The sequence below is a fragment of the Zea mays genome, chromosome 7 (assembly GCF_902167145.1).
Source record: "Zea mays cultivar B73 chromosome 7, Zm-B73-REFERENCE-NAM-5.0, whole genome shotgun sequence".
Taxonomy (NCBI): domain Eukaryota; kingdom Viridiplantae; phylum Streptophyta; class Magnoliopsida; order Poales; family Poaceae; genus Zea; species Zea mays.
In genome coordinates this window covers 182246127-182269843 of record NC_050102.1, presented here as the reverse complement: position 1 = coordinate 182269843, position 23717 = coordinate 182246127, and the positions used below count along the sequence as shown (strand labels likewise).

The following is a 23717-nucleotide window of genomic DNA, read 5'->3' as shown; positions in this document are numbered from 1 at the left end:
TCCTCATACTCCCAAGTTCCGACTCATAGTTGTTGACCTCGTTCGACCAGGTTCGATGGCTCGTTGCTTCTCTCTCCACGATAAACCATGAGTCCGATGTTCCCTGGGACTCGAACACGATTTAGAACTGCCATTGGCGCTCGCGTGTTAGGGTACTGGTTTTATGAAGTTAGTTAGTTACTCCTTAGGTTTTGGTTCTAAGTAACATACTTTACACACCAAGCAAAACTTTTTACTAAACCACACATGTCACATACAAGTTGAGAAGTTATCATTACATGAAATCAAATGTTGAAAGACTAACCAAAATAAAATCTAAACTTCTTCACGTTGGTTTAGCTACACACAAGTACTTCTTAATAATCTAAGATTCTAGACCGTAGGCTTTCTATTAATTCAAGCATCAAATCACTTCACACCAAACAGTAAGCGATTCAAGATTTCGATGCAAGTGATGAATGATTAATGATGCTTTCATGACGCATATAAGATGTATAAGCATGCTTAACACTAGATGTGTTATAGATTCGGCGACAGGAGGCGGAGGACGAGAGGAATTGGAAGACAGACACGATAGTCGAGGTGGTGGAGCAGCAGGGGTGGGGGAAAATTGCGTCGCGGGGGAGGGGCAGGCGGAGAGGGAACCGAGACATGGCGTGTTTTCCTTGCAGCGGCTCTAGTGGCCACGTCGGGGTGCGGGGGAGAGGGGCGGTAGCAGAAACACGATGCACAATTTATATTAGGTCTTATAGAGTAGTAGCGATATATATTTATCCTAATTGAAAACGGTAAAATACAATATTTCTCATTTCTCAAGAATGATCGGAAGCAGGTAGAAACGTTTTTTTTGCTTTTGGTGCATGTCATTTTTAAATCAATGAGTTAGCTGCATTATTGATTAAGTATAGTTACATCATTTATTTAAAATTCAAGAATAAAATTAGGGAGCTCATTGTCCTAAATAGTAAATATTATTATCCTTAATTTGTATTAGGGTATGTTTATAAACAGTCAGATTTTTACAAAGTGGTTTATAAAAACTAGTGTGGTTCCAAACATACAGTTTATGTCTTAGTTTATAGAAATTAGATTTTTAGTTTCTTAAAAACCTAAAAAGCTTATCTTTTCGATCTAAAACCGGCTATTGTTTGTTTAATTACACCGTGTCCTTGTTGGTTTCATAGAATTTATGTTTATTACCACTGTTTTATAAAACAGATGAAGAATGTGCTAGAAACTAATTTATTAAAAACTGAGTTATAAATATCTTCAGCTATTTTTTTTTCATAAAAGCATATAAACTGTTTTATTATTAAAAGTATGCTTCCAAACAGGCCGACTCCGGTTTGCTTCTCTAATGTTGTGTTCAATGGATATTGAACCTCCAAGGATACAAGCCACCAGTCTCCCTCGCATCGCGTCGTCACCAGCCTATGCTCGATGCTCCCATAGTCCCATCTCGTGATCCTTCCGCTCCTATCAAAGTTCGAGGTTTCTCAGAACTTGCACTCCCGATTCCGCGCCGGCGTCCAAAGCCCCACCGAATGGTCCACCACACCGTCTGAATCATCACATATGGGGAGGAAGAAATCGAGACCGGTTCGAGCTGCGGGCGCCGCCTTTGCGGCGGCTGAGGCCGACCCCTGTGCGCCGAGCCCTAGCGGCAGCACGAAGCGTAGGACCAAGGGCGAGGCGAGGAGAGACGTCTGCGTGGAGGTGGATAGGAGCACGTGGGGTCACGCCGACATCGAGCACCGCGACGTCGCCGAGGTGGTCCTCCGCGACGTGAGCGTCTACGGCGACGGGGATGGGGAAGGTGCGTTGGAGGAGGCATTCGGGGCGTCGACGTTCTCGTTGCGTCTGCGGGTGCGCGACGCGCCGGAGGAGGGGTTCAGGATGGGCCAGTGGCCCGTTGTAGAGTCGGATTGCGTGCTCCTGGAGTATGTCGTCCACGGGGGCCGTGAAGGGAAGCACGCAGAATATGTGGTCTCAGGATGTTTTGATGGTCCTGATGAAGGTGTATCGGGTCTCGTCCATTTGGTGAGCTTGAGATTCATCACGCTCCGGGTCCAATCGTTCAGAGCATTTCAGCATATGGGTGAGGTGAGAGTTGAGTCGTTTAGGGTTAGAGTGGAGGTGATGGAACAGGCTTTCAGTGCGTGCGGTTCGCTGCTGGAGGTGGCTAGACATCCATGGAGGAAGAGTTTGATGAATGTGATTGCTTGGCTGCGTCCTGAGGTCACGACATCAGCTGCGATATATGGGTTGGATAACCTTGGTGTGCCAATGGATGATGGTGGTAATGCTGATTTGGTACCTAAGAGTGATTCACAGTTTGATCTTGCTGCTTTTTATGAGGCCATTAAGCCTTCGGCGTGAGTATCTTACATATTACTATCACTCTAACCTCATAATCATGTGCTTTAACATGAATATGAAATGAAAGCATTTAAACTTACAGACAACTACTTGCTGCCATTATTATGATATACAATATGTTCTTGTGTGATCAGAATCTATGATGTGAGTTATCCAAAGCATCGTTACGATTCTTAGGTTGTATCATACTTCTTTACTTTCTGGCAATTTTATGATACTTATCTTTTATTCCTGTTGTTAGTAATGCAGGACAGTTGGAAAGGGACCTTCCTGATTTAATTCCTCAGCTCAGACCATATCAACTTCGCGCAGCGCATTGGATGGTTCAACGTGAAAACGGAAATACGCTCCATCAAGAATACGCTAATTCTGCACCATATTGTGTTCCTTTTGATTTTGTTCACAAGAATTCCAGGATGTTCTACAATCCGTTCAAGTAAGTCTGAAGCGCGTAAACACTAACCAAATATGGTTGATATGCCTGTAGCTTGTTTGGTTAAGTATGCTTGAATTTCTGAAGTTCATTGCATATTGTTGTACTATTTGAACAACCTGTTTCCATGCACATAATGTTTCCGACAGTCTTGATTTCTTTCTTTTTTTGTTCTCGTGAATGCCTCTGATATTCACATATCTGTTACTAACTTACTACGCAGCGGAAATATTTCATCGCAACCAGAGCCTTCTCCACCTTACATCTCTGGGGGCATTTTGGCTGGTAAGTTGACAACAATTGTGTTCACTGTTTAATTGTTATACTGCCTTTATGGTTCTTACTATTGTGGGTAGTTACCGTTGCCACTCCTGTGTTCAATTGATACAGATGAAATGGGCTTGGGGAAAACTGTCGAGCTTTTAGCGTGCATTTTTGCTCATCGTAGACCAATTTCATTAGACTTTTCTGTCTTCCAGAACAAAACCGAAATGGATCAAATTAAGAGGCAGAAAGTAGAAAGGGTTGAGTGCATCTGTGGTGCTGCGAGTGAAAGTTCTGCATACACGGGTCTATGGGTCCAATGTGACATTTGTGATGCTTGGCAACATGCTGATTGTGTTGGTTACTCACCCAAGAGGAATATACTTTTTGCTGATACCACTGAAGATGTAGTATCAACAAACAAAAAAAGCACCATGAAGTCTGGATTTAGAAGGAAAAAGAAACCCAGGTGTTCTATTGTTGAGACAGAAGACAAATACATTTGTGCACTGTGCTTGGAGCTTATTGAAGCAACTCAAACTAATATACTCAGCCATGCTACATTGATAGTATGTCCCGCACCAATATTGGCACAATGGCACTCTGAAATTACCCGGTATGACCTCTATCCAAATGCTAATTTTACAATTTTGCACATAATTTCTGAATATCAGAATCAACATTTTTCAACTTTTCCAAGCTACACTTCACTATATCGAGAGCTTGAGACATACTGTGTAACACCATGGTCTGCTTCGTCTAAATGCTGTTTAACCATTTAAGCACCATTCATGTGCTACATGGTGGACAGACATGTTTGTTTAATCAGCGTTTGAATGGCTGCAACTGTTTAGCATTTAACATTTGGGTGAACATTGTCCGCTGTTGCTCTCAGTTTTGAAATCTCTGTCTTTTGTTTAGAATGTAAGGTTGTTATTCTGCTCTCATTGTTTCAGCCACGTAACACTCAATCTCTTGACCACTTCTACTTTGAGTACTGTAGAAGTTGCAACTTTATGTTAAAAATCCTTTTGATGGATCTTTATTAAGGCCTTAAGGGTGCCCATGATGGGAAGATTTTGAGAAAAGACATGTCTACTCTAGTGGAGTCTATACCAAGAATGAAGCTTCCAAGTGCCTTATCCACTTTTATTCATTTTAATTTTTCTCCTCTTGATATGGTACAGCTACAGTTATATTCATAAAATGATAGTGCTGATGGCTGTTTTTCTTTACTCTAGACACACAAGGCCAGGATCTCTGAAAGTTTGCATTTATGAAGGTGCAAGGAACTTGGATCCTTCTACCATCCAAAAAAATGATATGACTGAAATAATTACTGCTGATGTTGTCTTGACAACATATGATGTCTTGAAAGAAGATCTATCACATGATTTTGATCGTCATGATGGCGATCGCCGTTTCTTGAGATTTCAAAAGAGGCAAGTCATGTTTAGTTTTCACTTTTCACAACGAAGGTTAACATGATAGGTTAGACTGATTCTAGTATTTCAAAATTCAAACCCTCCATAAACTATAGGAAACATATATTTCCTCAGAACCACGAAGTCATGGATTTTTTCCATGTTGGCGAATGCAGGGGGGTTGGGGGTTTTCAGTGTTGCTATTTGACAAGGAAAGCTAATTATAAACAATAGCTGTAAGTAGCAGAATTATAGCGAAAGGGCATCTAGCGTAATGGTTAAGGCTTTCGAGTAGCACCTCTAGGTCCCGGGTTCGATCGCCCTCGGGGGTGAATTTCGGGCTTGGTTAAAAAAATCCCTCGCTGTGCCCCGCCCGCTTCCGGCTGGGCCGTTGCAGAGTGGGCACTTGACTTGGCCCGTTAGTGATGGAGGGGGGAGGCAGGGTTCAGGGGTTTTCTGGGTCGGGAGTCTGGGACTATGTTTCGGTCTCTTCTAAATATAATACCACCGGGAGGGCGGTCTTTCCCTCCCTGGCCGAGTTTTTTAAGTAGCAGAGTTGTATGACCCATATACTTGCTGCTGCCTTGCAAGGGTATCAATGAACTGAAACTGTTCCAAACTATTGTTGTTATTTGGAAAATATAACCCTAGGAAGATCTCCTCCCTAAATTTTAGGAAAAGGTTGTTAGAATACAAAAGGTTTAATTATTCAGGCCTGCACACCTTGTTCTGTACAGATAGAGATGTATTCTAATTATAGATAGAGTTGTAACCGAACGAGATTAGATATAGAGTCCTAATCGGTAACCACTATTGTAACTATGTTAGACTCTAACTTGTTGGCAGTTTTCTGCCCATATAAATATACATCACGCGGTCTCCTCTGGAGCATATACGCTTAACCAATCTAGTGGTTTTCTCTCAAAGGTAATTGCATGATTCGTCCTTATGTTTTTGTGTATAAATAGCTATATAACATGTTCTTGCTAGCATGTGCACAATAACTTGCTTCAATTAAAGCAAAATTAATGATGGAGCTAAACCTACTACTGAGGGGTCACATCCATTTTTTTCTTGGCAAAGTCAAACACAAGCTGACATACCGCACCAAATCAGAGATTTGTGGCACTGTACCTTTGTGCTTTCCTTTTTTTGTTGTGTTGGGTTCATGCTTCACATTTGAATTACAATATTTATTGAACTGACATTGGGTGAGTACTAAAAATCTGTTGAAACTGAAAGGATAACTAACTCGAGTTTATTCATCACTTAGAATCATGGTACACTGACTATACCTGAAATAGAAGTGAAGTAGCTTGTTCGGTCCAAGTACTTCATTGAGTTCTTACAGTAAGAATCCCATTGTTATCCAGACATGCTATTTATTCATAAGTTAAATTATTTTTTGCTGAACCTCTGGCCATCTGCTGAACTGTCATTACGCTCTTTTAGATATCCCGTCATTCCAACTGTCCTGACAAGGATCCACTGGTGGCGACTTTGTTTGGATGAAGCTCAGATGGTAGAGTCAGGCAGGACTTCTGTGACTGAGATGGCATTGAGGCTAAATGCTCAACACCGTTGGTGTATCACAGGAACCCCGATACAACGCAAGCTTGATGATCTCTTTGGGCTTCTACGTTTTCTTAGGACAAACCCATTTGACACATATAGATGGTGGGTGGACATTATTAGAGATCCATATGAGGTATGTTGCCTGCTACTAGTGAATCTGTCACATACTAACAATGGAAGTCATTGTCATGCTGTAATGTTTTTTATTGTTTATAAACTGTGACCATCATTTCATGGTGGTAATGATGGATCTAGTGAAGTACACAAAGTCTGGTAGTGCAAGTCTTACAGTGGGCCCATTGGTTCTTAGTTCCTACCATCTAGGTCCATATAGTCTGAAAACATAGGCAAGCATAGCTTATAAAGGACTGAGAATCTCATGGTGCAATGAAAATTTTAGTGCTGGTTTGTGTTTATAGCAACGAAAGGCACCTAGTGTAGTGGTGAGAGCTGTCTCACTGAGTCACCAGGTCACAGGTTTTGAGCAGCCTCTCTGCACTTGCGGGGGAAAGACCTGCCTTGGTTTAACCCTTCCCCAGGCTCCACTTACGTGGGAGCCTCTGGCACTGGGTCTGCCCCCTTTTGTTTTTAGGCCGTCTCTGACAGATCATGCCAATGGCCGCATAACCGTTTTGCATTGTAGATTGCACTGTTTACAGTGTGAAGTTTAGGTTAGGGGATAGGATGGGAAAGCTGCTGGAAACAACCTTATAGCAATACATGAAATCATGAATAATGTTGCCACAGTCGGTTGCTACTTGGTAGGCTTTGATTTAATAGCATTTTTTATTGAGATAATTGGTCTGAGTAACAATTTTGTTTTGTCTCATTGAATTGAACCGCAGAGGGGGAACAAAGTAGCAATGAATTATGCACACAATTTCTTTAGGGAAATCATGTGGCGTTCCTCCAAAATTCATGTCTCGGCTGAACTGCAGCTGCCTCCACAAGAAGAGTGTTTTTCATGGCTCATCTTTTCTTCCATTGAAGAGTATTTCTATAAGAAGCAACATGCCACCTGCATGGACCATGCACATCAAATTATTAGAAGTTTGAGAAATGACACCAATAGAAGAGAATCAATTTCTGGTACTTTTCCCTCCAGATGAACCATTTTTTGTTTCCACATTAATTCTTCAGGGTCAGTGTTTTCATGCTTTTCTGTCATACCTGGATTTAAAGGCAAATCCAGATGCATCTCATATGTGCGCTAGAATAATATTCACACATACAACGACTCGATGTATAGAGACGAATGTCATAATCTTTATTACATAACGAGAATGTCTTACAAAATAACTGATAATAAAATGCTCGAATTTAGATAACTATCTGCACGACGCCATAGTGGACTGGGAGACAACGCCTAGATCTCATTGAACTCGTCGTAGTAGTCCTCTGGTGGTATCTGCTCTTCACCTGGTGTGGTTATAGCAAGGGTAAGCTCTCATATGGTCATCACTCAACAAGAGTGGGGAATAATGTGCATGAGCTCACTTACGGTGGGGGCTCATGTGTAGTGTAAAGCTTCCAAGAATAATGGTTAAGGCTGAGCATTGCTTTTAGTAAGTTTGGTCAAAATGGAACACGATGGCGGTCATTTCGGCGGACCGTTCGGCGGTCATTTCGGCGGACCGTTCGGCTCCCCGCCCTCCCGCCTTCCCTGCATGCCCGTCCGCCTCCCCCGCCCATCGCTCCATTAACGGCGCCCGCCCCACCCTCCCCGCACCACCTAGCCCCTCGCCGGCGCTCACCCCGACTCCGGCGACCACTTCCTCCTCCCCCTCCCGTGTGGCGACTTTGTCTCCCGCCGCGGCTTGTCCGTTCTCCCCCGCTGGGCGTTCCAAGGCGCAGCGGTGGGCGTCTTCCTGCCTCACCAGCCCGTCCTCATCGGCCTTGGGCGTTGGTGCCGTTGGAAGCGGTGCCTCGCAGAGGACTTTCAAGGACGTGCTGCTGCTCCCTCCGCCCCTGCCGTCTGCCCGCCAGTCCCTCCCTCGACCTCCGCACAGACCGAAGTTTGCGGTGGTGCAACGTCCTGGAACGGTGCGCAGGCCTGTTCCTGACCGGGAGGGCTGGGTTAGGGTCGAACCTCGTCGACGTCAACTCCCCCCTTCGCCACCTTCCCGTCGATCGATCCCTGAGGATCTCCGGGGTAGGTGTTTTAACTGTCTGGCCTCCTCTCATCGGGCGGCGGACTGCCGACGTTCGGTGCACTGCTTCAAGTGTTGGGGGTTCGGACATCGTGCAGTTCAGTGCAAGGTTCGTGCTGCGCAGGTGATCAAATCTTCAGTTTCGGTGTGGGATCGTCTTGGCCCTAAGCTGGTTCACAAGCCTTTGGACTCTCCTAAACGCGCCATGGAGTGGCGCAGGGTCTCTTCGCCGATCCCGGCCATCCAGAGGCCCGGTGTGGCTGATCCTACCTTGGGTGGCACGAAGAAACGCCGCCATCGTACGCGGGGACGAAGGCCTAAGACCGCCCCCGTTGCACCTTTGGAGGAATCCAGTGAAGTTGCCCCTCCACCCGGTTCCTCTTCCCTAGAGCCGGTCAGGGTGCATGCCCCTCAACCGGTTGTTCCTGATATGGTGGAAGCCACACATCTCTGCATTTTGGACCGTGCGGATGCGCTTGCTAGAGAAGAACTGCGGTTGCGACAGTGTGCTCTGTTCGTTGTTGTCACTGGTTCAAGACCGAGGGTGGCTGCTGAGACTCTTGCTGATGAGGTGGCTGCTGGTTTCGGGCTGGATGCGTCGTCCTTCTCCGTTCATCGTTCGTACCCAGAAGATTTTGTCTTAATCCTGATTTCGGAAGAGTTGGCCAATCAGGTGTACAACAATGGTGCTGTTTTCAATTCTCTTTCTGGGTCTTTCAAGTTCCTGAGATGGTCTAGACTTGCCCATGCCGAGGTGGTGGCCTTTCCATCTCCTGTTCTTGTGGAGTTCAAAGGGATTCCAATTCATGCTTGGGATTTGGCTACTGCTCAGAATTTGTTGAGGGATCACTGCACTGATGTGGAGCTCCATCCTGACACGGTGAATCGACACGACTTCTCTTCCTTCAAGGTTTTTGGATGGTGCCGACGTCCTCACCTCATTCCAAATTTGGTGGAGCTCCTTGTTCCGGAACCGTTGATGATGACGCCTGGCTCTACCGCTCTTGAGAGAAGATTGCTCGCTTACCAAGTGACTGCCCTTGTGTCTCTGATCTCTCCGCCGGTGCATAGCGCTGCTGCACCTCCGTCGCCGGCGTTTGATGATGATCAGGACAACGGGCCTCGTCGGCGCAGGCTCAACAGTTCAGTTCAGATGGGGCATGCTGAGTCCGGGGAAGCAATTGCAGCGCGAAGGCCCGTCCGTGAAAGGCTGGGTGTTGCCCCGGTCTCTGTTCGACATGTGGAGGCTGGATTGTCCGTGAAAGACTCGGCGCCTTCCGTTGCCTTGGTTACTGGGGACACGCATACTGATGTTGTGGAGCCGGTGATTGGCTGCATGGATGCTGGGTTGAGTCTGCCCCTGGAGAATGTTCATGGGCCTGGCACTGAGACTTTGGAGATTCCAGGTGCTTGCGATGGCCCGGGTGGTGAAGTCTTCTTGTCCATGACTGATGTTGACGTGGACTCTTCTGTTCTGGCGGTGGAAACTTTGAGTGCTTTTTCATCCCCCTTCCCCTCCCCCTCGAGTGGCCCTGCCATCGCTACCCGTGTGGGGACTGTGTTGAAGCCGTCCATGAAGGCTGTTGGGGCAGGGCTCAGGAGGTGGCCGTGTTCCCCAATTAAATATTTCAGAAGGAAGTGCAGAGGGGCTGCTGCTTCACAATCCCCTCTCTCGGCTGCTCAGTCTGCGACCACTGCTGATTTCATCGCTAGAGTGTCCAGGCCGGCCGCTCGGGTCCTGTGTGGGCCGCAGAAGCAGAAGCGGCAGCGTCGCCCCAGGGCACCTTGTGAGGGGGCTCTACCTCGGCGGAGCAGGCGCTTGGCTGGAGCAGATGTTGAAAAGGTAATGGCCCCAGCACAAGTTTCGAAAGGAAAATGGAGGATTGCTAATGAGCTCGGCCTTCTTGGTGGGGATCCATCTGAATTGCTGTCCCTGGAGGTTCTCGATAACTATGCCAAGGTTTTCGGTGAGCGGCTGACTGATCTGCAAGTTAAAGCTCTTGCGGCTCTCTTCAACTGGACTGTCCCAGAAGACTTGCAGGGTGCAGTGGTGCAGGCCTGATCGCCTCTGTGTGTGTTGATGGTCGTTTTTCAATGTTTTTCCATATGGATCCGTCAAAAATTGTGCTGGAACGTGCGGGGTCTTAATGGCTCGGCCCGTCAGGATGTTGTTCGTTGTTTGGTGGACTCAGTCAAGGCTGATGTTGTTTGCCTCCAGGAAACAAAAATGTCGGTTTTCTCTCGTTTGTTTGTATTCCGGTTGCTTGGGTCTGAGTTTCAGAATTTTGTTTTCACACCTTCAGTTGGGGCTAGTGGAGGGATTCTAGTGGCTTGGAAGAATAATATCAGCTCATGTGGCTCTAGGATTGATGACCATTGTGTCTCGGTGAATTTTAGCCTTGAGACTGGGTCATCTTGGTGGTTGTCATGTGTCTATGCCCCTCAAGGGAATCATGAGAAAATTCAGTTCTTACAAGACCTCAGGTTGATTAGGACCCACTGTTCTGGGCCCTGGCTGGTTGTTGGCGATTTTAACATGATTCTGTGTGATGAAGACAAGAGTAATTCCAATGTTGATCGTGCTATGATGGGCAGATTTCGAAGGTGGAAGGACGATCTTGCCCTCCTGGAGCTTCCTCTGATTGGGCGCAGGTTTACTTGGTCGAATGGGCATGTCTGCCCTACTTTAGTCAGATTGGACAGGATGTTTTGTACTGCTGATTGGGAAGATTTATTTCCAGATTGCCTTCTCCAGAGTGCTGCTACTCAAGATTCGGATCACTGCCCTCTCTTGTTGGGCCTGTGTGATATTAATAAAAGGAAAGGGCGCTTCCATTTTCAGGCCTTCTGGGTAAAATTGGAGGATTTCCAGGATGTTGTGGCTAACGCATGGAGTTCGATTCCCGCAGGCCAGTGCCCTCTTGTTAGTCTTTCCAAGAAATTACAGGCTACGGCAAAGGCTTTGCAGCGTTGGAGTGATAATAAAGTGGGGGATTTAAAACTACAGCTTGAAATGGCTCGGGAGCTCCTTCATAGACTGGAGATGGCTCATGACAGCAGAACTCTATCTCCAAGTGAGGATTGGTTAAGGCGTACCCTTAAGAAGCACATCTTGGTGCTCTCCTCCTTGTCGAGATCTATAGCCCGTCTTCGGTCCAGAATTAATTGGTTGAAAGAAGGGGACGCTCATACTTCCCTGTTCCATGCTCAGGCTAGAATAAGAAAGAAGAAGAATTTTATTGGCTCATTATCTACAAGTGAAGGGCTTATTTTGACATCACATGAGGATAAGGCTGATGAGTTGTTCCATTTCTATGATGCCTTGCTCGGGACTGCTTTGGGGAGAGAAAATTCTCTTAATCTTGATGCCCTGGAGATGCCTTCTTTCAATCTCAATGAGCTAGATGTGCCTTTCTCAGAGGAAGAAGTTTGGGGTACTGTAAAATCTATGCCGTCGGATAAAGCTCCGGGCCCGGATGGTTTCACCGGCCGTTTCTACAAGGTTTGTTGGGTAACAATCAAAGCTGATGTTATGGCAGCGATCTCTTGTGTTTGGGCTCGGAAATTTAGGAACATGGGGCTGCTCAATTCAGCGTTTATCACTCTTCTGCCTAAGGTTGAGGGTGCAACCCAAGTGAAAGATTTTCGTCCGATCAGCCTTGTCCACAGTTTCGCAAAGTTAGTAACAAAGATGATGGCCAACAGATTGGCTCGGCATTTGAATGATATGGTCTCTCCGAATCAAACAGCGTTCATTAAGAAAAGATTTATCTTAGACAATTTCATGCTTGTGCAGCACACTGCAAGGTTTCTTCATCGTCAAAGGCAAGCCCGCATTCTTTTCAAGCTCGACATTTCTAAGGCTTTTGATTCGGTATCTTGGGCTTTCTTGCTAGAAGTCTTGCAGAAGTTGGGTTTTGGGCAGATCTGGCGTGACATCATTTGTGGGCTGCTAGCCTCTTCTTCGACGAGAATTTTATTAAATGGTGTTCCCGGGGACTACATTGCTCACCAGCGGGGTCTTCGGCAGGGGGACCCTTTATCTCCAATGTTGTTCATCTTAGTCATGGACACTCTCAACTTGCTGATCCAGAGGGCCTCTGATGAAGGGCTGCTTCACTCTCTTTCCACGAACAGTTTGCAGCACCGATTCTCTTTATACGCGGATGATGCAGTGGTTTTCCTCAAGCCGGTGCCTTCAGACATAAATCTGATTCTGGAAATCCTTCGGATTTTTGGGGATGCGTCCGGTCTAAAGACCAACGTTCAGAAGAGTAATGTTTTTCCTATCCGATGTTCTGAGGCGGATCTTGCTTGTGTTCAGGAGCTCCTTCCATGTTCCATTTCGGAATTTCCCTGTCAGTACCTTGGCCTCCCGCTTTCTCTTGGAAAGCTTAAGAGAAGTCAAATTCAAGCAATTGTCGATAAAACTGCAGCACAGTTACCTGGGTGGAAAGCTGATCTGATGACAAAGGCTGGTAGAGCCATTTATGTTCAATTTGTGATGACATCAAGAATGATTTATGCTGCTCTGGCGTTGGACATCCCTTCTTGGGCTTTTAAAGCAATTGATAAGCTTCGACGAGGCTTTCTGTGGAGAGGGAGGAAGGAGGTGAATGGTGGCCATTGTCTGCTGACTTGGCCCAAAGTCACTAGACCCAAGGACCTGGGGGGTCTGGGTATTAGTGATCTTCGGATCATGAGCTGGGCACTGCGGGCTAGGTGGCCTTGGCTACAAAAATCTGATAGGACTAAGCCATGGTCGGACTTCCAGATTCAAACTTGCGACATTGTGCAAAGCTTGTTGGCTGCGGCTGTTATCACTCATTTGGGAGATGGGTCTGATACTCTATTTTGGAAGGATCGTTGGCTGAATGGCAAATGTATTAAGGAGGTGGCACCTGCTGTCTTCGGTATGGTGCCCAAGCGTATTGCTTCTAGACGCTTGGTCAAGGATGCCTTGCCTGATCTCAATTGGTTGGCTGATCTGAGAGGGGCTATTTCTGTTACAGCCCTTGCTAATCTCATGGACCTTTGTGACTTACTCGAGGGGATGGTTCTGCAGCCGGATGTTCCTGATGTGCATACCTGGAGGTTTAGTGAATCGGGTGAATACTCGGCTAGTTCAGCTTACAGGGCTTTGCTTCTTGGCTCTGTTAGCTTTGAGCCTGCTGAACGCATTTGGAAATCCTGGGCTCCAGGAAAGTGTAAATTCTTCCTCTGGCTTGTGGAGCACGATAGATGTTGGACGGCTGACAGACTTGCTAAGCGTGGCCTGGATCACCCAGAGTCCTGCCCTTTATGTGACCAGATGGAAGAAACTATCAACCATTTGCTGGTTCAGTGCAGTTTTGCAAAACAGTTTTGGTTCAGCCTTCTGCGGTCGGGTGGTTTCCAGGAGCTTTGCCCTTCCCATGATGACGTCTGTTTTGAAACCTGGTGGAGGAATAGTGCTGCCAGGGTGGGCATGCCTTTATCCAAGGGATTCAATTCTCTTGTCATTTTGGGTGCATGGACTTTGTGGAAGCATAGAAATAGGTGTGTTTTTGATAACTGTAACCCTAGCGCTGCGGTGGTGTTGGCAGCCGCAAGGGAGGAGTTGATGGGTTGGCGTATGGCTGGAGCCAAAGCGCTCTTTTTCTTTCATTTAGAAGAGGTGTCTTAGGTGTCTTAGTTGTTTGGGGAGTGTTTTTTGGTTTTGGTTTGCCAAATGTAACACCTTTGTACTGGGGTTTTTTTCTCCCCATTTTATTCTTCTTCTTAATACAAAAATACGCAGCTCTCCTGCGTATTCAAGAAAAAAAAGTTTGGTCAAAATTTTATTAGCAATTACTAAGTGTATGTAAGTAGATACCAATCCAATTAAATAATCGATCACAATGATGAATAAGTCCCACAATGCAATGCAAATGACAAATTAAGTTTAAGTTTAATTCCATAAGTTACACATGTGAGGGTCCCAGCCGCTCTTGACTGTGAGCACGACTGATATACTAGTTTTACACTTTACAGAGGTTGCACATCTTTACCCACAAGTCGTGATCCCTTATTTGTCTTGGGTTGAGCAAACCCTTAAACACTACCAAGGTGAGTAGGCAAGGGCTCACTACGAGGCATTTCTAAAGTTCCACTAGTATGAGAGAATCCACTACGGATTTCGGGCTGGAGGACGATATAGGAATCCCTCGACCGAAAAGTTATCACAGACAGATCGACTCGAGAACCTCCCTATATCGATAGCTTCTCCACCCCGCTTGCCCCTTTTGGGAAATGATTAACTCACACTAGCTTTCTTAATTAATCAGCCAAGGGCGCTCCATACCACCCTTGTGGTAGCACTGTTTTCTTGGGTGGTCGCTCCATGTTTCAATTAACACAATAATCTTATCATGAACAATAAGTAATCCAGCAATAATGATAAAGCATGATCATAATTCATGTATAGTATTAATCACAAAACTAGGTAGAGCAATAGTAAGACTACCATATAATTCATTTGTATCCAAGGTGTAGGGTGAACAAAACTAGGTAACCTATTAGGTCCCATCAATTTAACCTAAGCATAATGCCACGGTGATTATCATGAACAATATTAGGAAAAGGAAGTGATCAATGGCACAACTTGCCTTTTGCGAGCTCCTGCTCAGAATCTTCAACTTGCGGTGCTTCAGGTTCTTCGGTCACTTGTTCGTCTACTCGCAACAATACAAACAAACAATATAGGTACAAAATTAACATCACACCAAAATTAGAACAAACTGCATAATATTATTCTATGCGTTGCTACGAGATCGTAGGCTCGATAACCACTAAATTCGGAGTTAAAACGAAGGAGATATGATTTTTCTAAGGTTTTTATAATTTTTCCACACTAAAAATTGATCCTGATTTTATTTTACAATTTTTCTGGAACCACGAACGTCGGCTTGCATTGTATAAAGTTCGGGGGACTAAACTGCTAAAATTAAGGACATGAGTTTAATTACTTTAAACGTGAAAGGGATGGTGGGTTTATTATCACTTTCTCCATGGACTTGTTTGCAATTTCACCGCGGTTCTATTACACGCAAAGACCTCCTGGCCGACCAATCGTGGATGAACGACCCAGATTGAATAACCGAACCAGTACGCACTCATTTCATCCCAGCCGCCCACTACAAGATCTACGGTTCAGATTTGAAACATGCGTGATGTAATCTCAGCCGTTCAACACCGAATCAACGGTTCCCATCCGATCTGTTGAACCGATCACTCCTCCTTTAATCCTGGCTGCACGACCTTTGATCAACGAGACAACGACCAGGGATCCCCCCCGACAACCCGCGACGACGGTGACCATGGCTCCCACGACGGAGCCATCACCGAAGAAACGCCATCTGGCGCACCCGCTGTAACACCCCGTCCACTCCCGGACCGACGGTACTTATTCCTGGCAGCTCTCTAGGATCAATATTGTCCCCACAAACCAACACGAGTCTTTTATGCGCACTTTATCCTCATGCGCACCCGAGAAAACTTTCCGGTCGGTCACCCATCCCAAATTGCTCCAAGCCAAGCACGCTTAACCTGGAGGTTCTTTCGAGATAGGCTTCTGAAAAAGATGCACCTTGTTGGTATGAGTACACTATTAATTCTATTAAGCCTTGGGCCAGGATATCGCCATCCACCGGGACCAGGATATCACAATCCACCCCCTTAGAAGATCGATGTCCTCGTCGGTCAACCCCAATCCAGTAACCTCCCCTCTTAGCCACGTCTGTGTGTCTAGTCTCGTCATATGACATGCCATGTGACCACTCCGGGCCTACATGCGCCATGCGCCGTATACCCGAACCCCTAACACACACACGTCCGTGAAACCGTGAGGGTCGGCTCTGATACCACTTGTAATACCCCGTCCACTCCCGGACCGGCGGTACTTACTCCTGGCAGCTCTTTAGGATCATATATTGTCCCCACAGACCAACACGGGTCTTTTGTGCGCACTTTGTCCTCACTCATGCGCACCCGAGAAAACTTCCCGGTCGATCACCCATCCCAAATTGCTCCAAGCCAAGCACACTTGACCTGGAGGTTCTTTCGAGATAGGCTTCCGAAAAAGAAGATGCACCTTGTTGGTATGAGTACACTATTAGTTCTATTAAGCCTTGGTCCAGGATATCACCATCCACCGGGTCAGGATATCACTCCCGCGCCACAAAAGCAAACCCGAGAGGTTCTACATAGTGCGGGGACGACGTGAATCTACAGAGAAGCTTACCGTGAATCGTGCAGTGCCCAAATTTGCCCACGACAAACAGTGGCCCGACGTCGGTGTTTGAGGTTCGGCGAGCAATCCCCGTCTGTAGGAAGATCGATTCCTTAGCGCGGGTGACACTACATGCTCATGGGACGATAGTGGACACGGGGGAGGGTACCTCACCTCAAAATAGTTAGTGGTGGTTCGGTTCACGTGATACGACAACTTTGCACCGTCTGCACGCTCTTCGGCGAGGGAAAATTGCAGACTCCTAGGCGTCGGCTCTGCACGGCACTCCCACAGTACCCTCAGCTAGACCCTGCGAGGCTCCCCGGCGATTCACTCGGCTTGTTACGGCAGCACAACCATCGGTCGGCGGCGGAGGCAGCTCCTCTTCTCTGCTGCGTGCGACTGACTCTCTGCGGCGACCCTGCTCTCACGGTAACGGGAAAACTCGGCTCTCGGTCAGGGTAAAAGAGCTCGGGTAAGGGCGACCTTATATTGCCACGACACCCGGGATCGGTGTCCAAGGATCCGCAATCGTCGCCGCGGAGATCGCGCGGATTCTGTTACAGACACGGAGGGGAAAAAAGGTTCTAGACGAAGGGCCCCACGTGTTAGCCGGATGCCACAGCCCACAAGCGCTGGGGTGTGCGGAGATCACACGGTGTGGCTGGTTAGCGGACCCCGTGTGTTGGCGCCGCGGTGGAGGGTTGGGCTGGCGCGACTATGTGTAGTTGAAGTGGGCCGATGCTGGATGCCGAGTTGGACCGGCTTAGGGGAAAATGGCCCAATTTGCAGGTTTCTTATTTTTTTTCTTTTGTTTATTTATTTTTCCGAGTTTTCAACTTATGAATTTCAAATGCAAATAGAGTTTGATTCTCAATTTCCAATAAAATGCAACACATAAACTAAAATCCAACATGATGCATAATTTTTAATTTACTTTATTTTATTACTTATTAGTTAATTTAATCATTTGAACTTGATGGTTTTATTTATGCTAAACAAGAACAGCCACCAAATATAATTTTGTAACCCTTTCTTTTATTCAGCAAGAATTTGGGTATTACATTTTCCATAGAAAACAAGCCAAAAAATGTTGGGATGGACATTTCTTAAAGTATATAATATAGACAGAATTCCATTTTGAGTGGGATATGGATAATACCATTTTCATAGGCATTTATGGGAATAGTGAATTTGCAAGACTGTTAAATATTCCTGTAATGTTGCCTAAAATTTCCCTGTCACTTTGAGCTTTCAGCACTGGGTTATCTCTTTTAATTAAACATGTTGCAATGTCCGATTAGTTTCCACTCTATCCTTTGTCAAAAAACCTAAAGTCTCTTTCTACCTCATATTTGTAGATTCAAATGCTTTGCTAAATGTTTACCTCTCCAATGACGACATTGCCAAGCTCCTAGTCCCACTGCTGAAACTTCGGCAGGCATGTTGCCACCCACAAGTGGGGAGTTCTGGTCTCTGCTCCCTGCAGCATAACCCTTTGTCAATGGATGAAATTTTACAGGTGAATAGCTGATTATGTTTCAGTCGTGGTTGCCACCTATTTTCTGCAGTGCATTTTTTAAATAATGTGCTCAGTGTTGCCAGTTATACGTTTGCATCCAGGTTCTTATTGGTAAAGCAAAAATTGAAGGAGAGGAAGAGCTCAGGAAAATTGTAGTTGCCCTGAATGGTCTTGCTGGATTAGCTGTTATTGAACAAAGGAACCAAGAAGCCATTTCTTTATACAAAGAAGCACTAGCATTGGCTCATGAAAATATTAATGATTTCCGTGTTGACCCTCTGTTGAATCTTCATATCAACTACAATCTTGCAGAACTGCTTAGAATTAGTTCTGAGTATTTACAAGAATGCCCATTAAAAAATCCGGCTTTTGAAGTTGCAATCAGCCGAAAAAGAAAGGAAATAGATACTGTTGAGACAAATGTACTTAGTGTAAAACGAAATAAAATATGTGAAAACAGTGTTTTGAGTTTGACAGCTAATGGGCTAGAAACATCTGAAGATAAAAACACTATTGGACAAACATGCATGACTAGAGATGTGGATGTGGAGAATGTCACTGGGTGCCACTCATCATTTGAATGTTTTGCTGATGACTGCTTGAGGAAGACTTGCAATACAATCACAGAAAAATACCTGTCAACTTTTACTTCAAGGCTGGTAGTAGCGCAGAAGGATTTTAATGCATCATTCACAGAGGTTAGGTCACTACATTTCTCTCTTATATTTGAGCTGCGCCAAGCTATCTTAGTTTATTTATCTTTTTTTTTATCTTCTGTTGTTATTGTAATCTTAATCCTTGGTAAGTTTTATGTGATCCAAGCCTTCTCCTTTTCTCCCTCATACTGAGTGTCTGCCTACCTTTAGGTCTTGAATATCACTAAAGAGCTACAGAGTGAGTATATGAATTGGTGGCTGTATGCTTTGGACTGCATTGAAGAGAACAACATTTCTGCTGACGATCTGATCAAGAAGATTGATAATTCTTCTAGTAAGAGCACCACTGGTTTGGGTTCATGGGGAATATCTTCCAGGTCTGCAGCAAACTTGTTTTAATATTCTCCATGGTACCTATGGCGATTCCTTTTCTCAAGAATTCATATCATTAAATATATGTTAAAAATATTTATTTCTATAGTTGATGGTTAACTTGGTTGTTTTGTTATTTCACAGGGTTAAAAGTATTGCTGGCTTAAAATATGCAATTCAAGCTGATATTGATTCTCTACAAAGTTCGAGGCAACATCTTATGGATAGACTTCTGGAAGTTGACAAAACAATGGCTAACCCAAGGGATGAGGACATTGAGGGCCAGCGATATTGTCCAAACTGCTATGATGGCACTGGTTCTCTATGTATCCAGTGTGAGCTAGATGAACTCTTTCAGGTTAATATGCACCAGTGCTTCCTGATGTATTTATGCCTCTATGAAATCCATCGTGTATTGATTATTCTCTCTGTTTCTTTCAGAGGTATGAATCACGCCTGTTTCTTGTTAAGAAATCGAACAATGGTTCTGTCATTGATTCAGTAGAAGAAGCACATGATCTACTGAGGCGAAAATATGAGCTCAATCACTTCTTCCGTAATAGAAAATCCAAGGAGGGACCTGAACCTGACTATGACAATAACAACCCTAGGTCAGCTCGAGAAAACATACAGGTGTGTTACATACTTCCATTCCTGCATGTAATATAAGTCAATAGTCGTCACTTGTTTTTCCTCACCTTTTTCAAGGATAACATTACACCTTCTACTTGTCTTTTACCATGTGTCTTCTATGATCTGCATTGATCAGTCCATCTGCCTTTGTGTTCTGTGAAAGGTGTTACAAGGACCATCATCACTTAAAGTTTCTTCACCTGGCATTCAAAGGGATATTGATCCATTTATGCGTTGTCTATTTGTTATATATATATTTTTAATACTGCCGATGTTTACAGGTCTATAGGCATCCTTCTAGAACCGAGACTGCATTAAGGGTTATCTGGAATCACTCAAAGACAGTATTGGGAAAGCAATATTCCACAATGGCTAAAAAACATTTACTTCTTTTTGAGGTACAAAATGTTTCCTCCTCTTTTGACATAATCAAGCTTGCTAACCATGACATGATAATTTAGGCTATGCGCAAGGAATTTCCTCAAGCAAGGTTTCTGTCAATTGCTCAAACACAATTATTGCGTGCTCATGATGAGATCAAGATGTCCATCTCAAGACTTCAGCTCAAAGAGAAAGAGGATGATCCTAGCGCTGCCAATATTGTAACTAGAGAGGAACTCATACCATATAATGTTCAGTTTACAAGTGAAAAATTCATGTCACTCTCATCTTTAGCCCGTGTAAGAGGTCAACTCCGGTACTTAAAGGTGTGTGATAACTTCAAGTAAACTTCTTCCATAAAACTTCACATTTTAGTGTACAATTTACATAATTTATTTATTTTTGTTTCTGAAGATTGCACTATGATACTATCACCATATGGTTCACTCATCATTTGTTTGGGTTAATATCATCTTAATATAATACCTCAGCTACAAAGTTCTGTTCTTGCATGGCTTCTTTTTCTTATTATACTTCTTAGATCACATCTGTGCTTTTAGGGATTGGCGGTATGTAACAAGAAAACACATAACCAGCATGATGAATCACTGGCTAAAGCAGGCGATGCTGTTGATACAGCTACTTCATGTTCAGCCACAGGGCAAACTGTTTCTGATTTTCGTAATGAACCATGCCCGATATGCCAGGAGAAGGTTTTTGACCAGAAAATGGTTTTCCAGTGTGGTCATTTTGTATGCTGCAAGTGTGAGTATCCATGCAAGTTTTGTGTTCAAAATTTGTTCAAAGCTACACCAACTGAAGAAAAACAATACTCCTAGATAAGATAGATACTACTGTTGACTGGTGCAGACTCCTCCCTCCATTCCAAATTATAGTTCACTTCAGTTTTGTGCTAAATTCAAATTTCCCTAAGTTTGACCAATATTTTAGGAAAAAATATTAACATCTACAAGTTCAACTAAATGCAATACCAGGACATAGTTCTTGGAGAATTTAATAAAACTAGGTTGATATGGTAATGCTGATGTGTCTTTCTGTAAACTTGGTCAAAATTAAGAGAGGTTTGACTTAGGACAAAACTAAAGTAAACTATAATTTAGAATGGATGGAGTATAACATATCTGTCTGGCTGATGTTCTGTGCAATTTACTTTAGCTGTCTTACCATTCTGTCAAGTTCAATTCTGATCTAATTTCAGGACATACAATTGGATAATCATGCCACTTGTCTGTTCAAGTATTCTTGTGATGTATTTTGAATTTCTGAACTTGACTAATTTTTTCTTCTTACTGCTCTCAGGTTGTCTTTACATGACAGAACAAACTGCAGCACAATTCGGAAAGCGTAAACAATGGATTATGTGCCCCACATGCCGCCAGCGAACAGATATTGAGAACATTGCTTTTGTAGTTGAGAAACCTTGGGACAAACATGAAAAGAGCATTGAAGATTTGGCTGAAAGCACTATTTCTGTCCAAGGTTCATATGGAACAAAGGTTTAATCCAATCTCCTTACCTTCTGGGTGTTCTATTTATTTTGCATTTGAAGTCTGTGCTTACTGCTTATTTTGGCTTGTAATTTGCATACACATTTGAAAATAAGACCTTTGTGTCAATGTGTCCATGCACATAATAAATGATGTAACCCCATAAGATGGAAGGACTATGTTCTAAAAATTCCTCAAAATATTATAAGTATTCAACTATCTATAAGACTAATGCAATTGCTGCCAACTGTTTGCAAAAGGAAAAAAGCATAGGCCATATACTTAAAGCAGGTATCACAACTTCTGGTTTGTTTGGTTATTGTATGTTGAAGTTAATAATGTAAACCTGTAAGATGGAATGACTATATTCTCAACTGTCCTGAAAATGCTATTGTTTAACTACACTTCTATAATGCACTTGCTGCTAAATATTTGCAGAAGTGAAGAGATAGGTCATATACTTATTACTTAAGCAAGCTCATCTACTGGTTTGCCTGGTTATTATATGTTAAGTTCAGTGTATGTTTTTTTTTCTCTTTTCTGATGAAGTTTGAAGCTGTCACAAGAAGAATCTTGAGAATCACTTCAACTGATGGAACAGCTAAAGTTCTTGTTTTCTCAAGTTGGAATGATGTACTGGACGTACTAGAGCACTCCCTTGCTGCTAACAACATTTCATATGTTCGGATGAAAGGAGGAAGGTGCGATAAAATATATAGAGTCATGTTCGTTCTTTAAATTTTATTGATTGGCCAAACTGTTTCTTTGTGATCTTTCCGCTAAATATATAGCTTCATTGTTCTGACTTCTGAGCAGTGAAATGACTTTGTGGAAGTTTGCTTACTTTTCAGAAAATCACAGGCAGCACTCTCCCAATTCAAGGGTCAGGAGAGCAATATAAATGTAGATAAAGTGAACAGGGCAGCCTGCAAAATGCAGCCTGTTCAAGTACTTCTGATGCTTATACAGCATGGAGCAAACGGTCTTAATCTACTAGAGGCACAGCATGTTATTCTAGTGGAGCCATTACTAAATCCTGCTGCTGAGGCACAAGCTATCAGCAGGATCCATAGAGTTGGACAAGACAAAAGCACATTTGTTCACCGTTTTATAGTAAGTGATACATTCTCTTCTTTTTTTTCTTCTTTCTATTATATTCTTGGAAACGGTTTTCAATGCATTATTATTTACTTTCAGGTGAAGAAAACAATAGAAGAGAGCATCTACAAATTGAACAGGAGCAGAGCTGTCTGCTCTACTATAAACCGTAAATCCAAAAACTTCAAAGATGAGCCTGTTTTGACGCTGAAGGATGTGGAGTCGCTATTCCCGATGGCAGGACCTGATGAACCCCTAGAACAGGCAGATCAAAATTACGGCGATAGCTTGAGGAGTTTGCCTCCATCTGTTGCCGCTGGGTTAGCTGCTGAAAGAAGGCGACTAATGGAGCAATAAGTTAATGGAGTTTGCCTCCATCTGTTGCCGCTGGGTTAGCTGCTGAAAGAAGGCGACTAATCAAGGGACCTCCATCCATCGTTGTGGCAGTTGTGCTAATTTTACTTGATCAGAATTTCTCTTCGCAGCACAGTAACGACAGTAGGAGAATGATGCTCCTTAGTTATGAAGCACCCCCATCATGAGAATCAGGCTATTTACGTTGTAACTTTAGGATTTTTTTTTTATGTACCTGTAGGCCTTTTAGACTCTTGTACATAAGCTTCTAGTTTTAGTTCGTTTATACGGCCCATCCTGTAGTTTTGATGTAGCAGCTCTCAGCTCTGCCACTGCTACACCAACTTATGGCATGTATAAGTGTACTAATACATGGTCATCAGCATGATACATTCTTTAGATGCTTGGTCAATTTTTTAGATGCTTGGTGGTGGCAGAGCCAGTAGTCATTATGGAAGAAAATTGTCGGTTGTCCTATGCTGTCTGCAGATGTGCCGGATGGTCAGTCAGGAAGATGCAGCAAGGCTTTCTGATAGCTTCTGCATCCGGGCCCCTGCTGTGCCAGGCTCGACGGCGGGCGTCGGCGCACGACATCCGAGTGCGGGTCCACGAGCAGAGCATGGCCATGACCGCCGGCCGCCGCCACCACCACGTACTGGTACTGCCCAACGCGCGGCATGGCTCACCCGCATGCGCCACGGTCCGGTCATGCATGCATGT

General features: G+C 44.3%; 1 protein-coding gene across 2 annotated transcripts; it reads left to right on the top strand.

The window, feature by feature from the left end:
- The first annotated feature begins 1294 nt into the window (after positions 1-1294).
- Positions 1295-23409, top strand: LOC103633565 (E3 ubiquitin-protein ligase SHPRH). 2 transcript variants are annotated; one of them, XM_008655251.4, is made up of 19 exons: positions 1295-2375; positions 2621-2815; positions 3036-3097; positions 3203-3692; positions 4318-4518; positions 5953-6208; positions 6921-7164; positions 17835-17995; positions 18097-18693; positions 18862-19028; positions 19168-19381; positions 19465-19656; positions 19938-20054; positions 20118-20363; positions 20598-20802; positions 21358-21554; positions 22095-22246; positions 22397-22658; positions 22743-23409. In XM_008655251.4, the coding sequence occupies exons 1-19, from the start codon at positions 1576-1578 to the stop codon at positions 22998-23000; spliced, it is 5016 nt and encodes a 1671-aa protein (XP_008653473.2). In that variant the 5' UTR covers positions 1295-1575; the 3' UTR covers positions 23001-23409. The 2 variants fall into 2 exon arrangements, with proteins under 2 accessions (XP_008653473.2, XP_008653474.2); XM_008655252.4 differs by having other exon boundaries at positions 1362-1816.
- Positions 23410-23717: the final 308 nt, after the last annotated feature.

Bases quoted from the DNA above. Each gene is read 5' to 3' on its own strand.
- LOC103633565 (XM_008655251.4), top strand. From the start codon at position 1,576: ATGGGGAGGAAGAAATCGAGACCGGTTCGAGCTGCGGGCGCCGCCTTT. The intron at 3,098-3,202 runs GTAAGTTGACAA...CAATTGATACAG, and splicing joins CTCTGGGGGCATTTTGGCTG to ATGAAATGGGCTTGGGGAAA. The intron at 6,209-6,920 runs GTATGTTGCCTG...ATTGAACCGCAG, and splicing joins TTATTAGAGATCCATATGAG to AGGGGGAACAAAGTAGCAAT.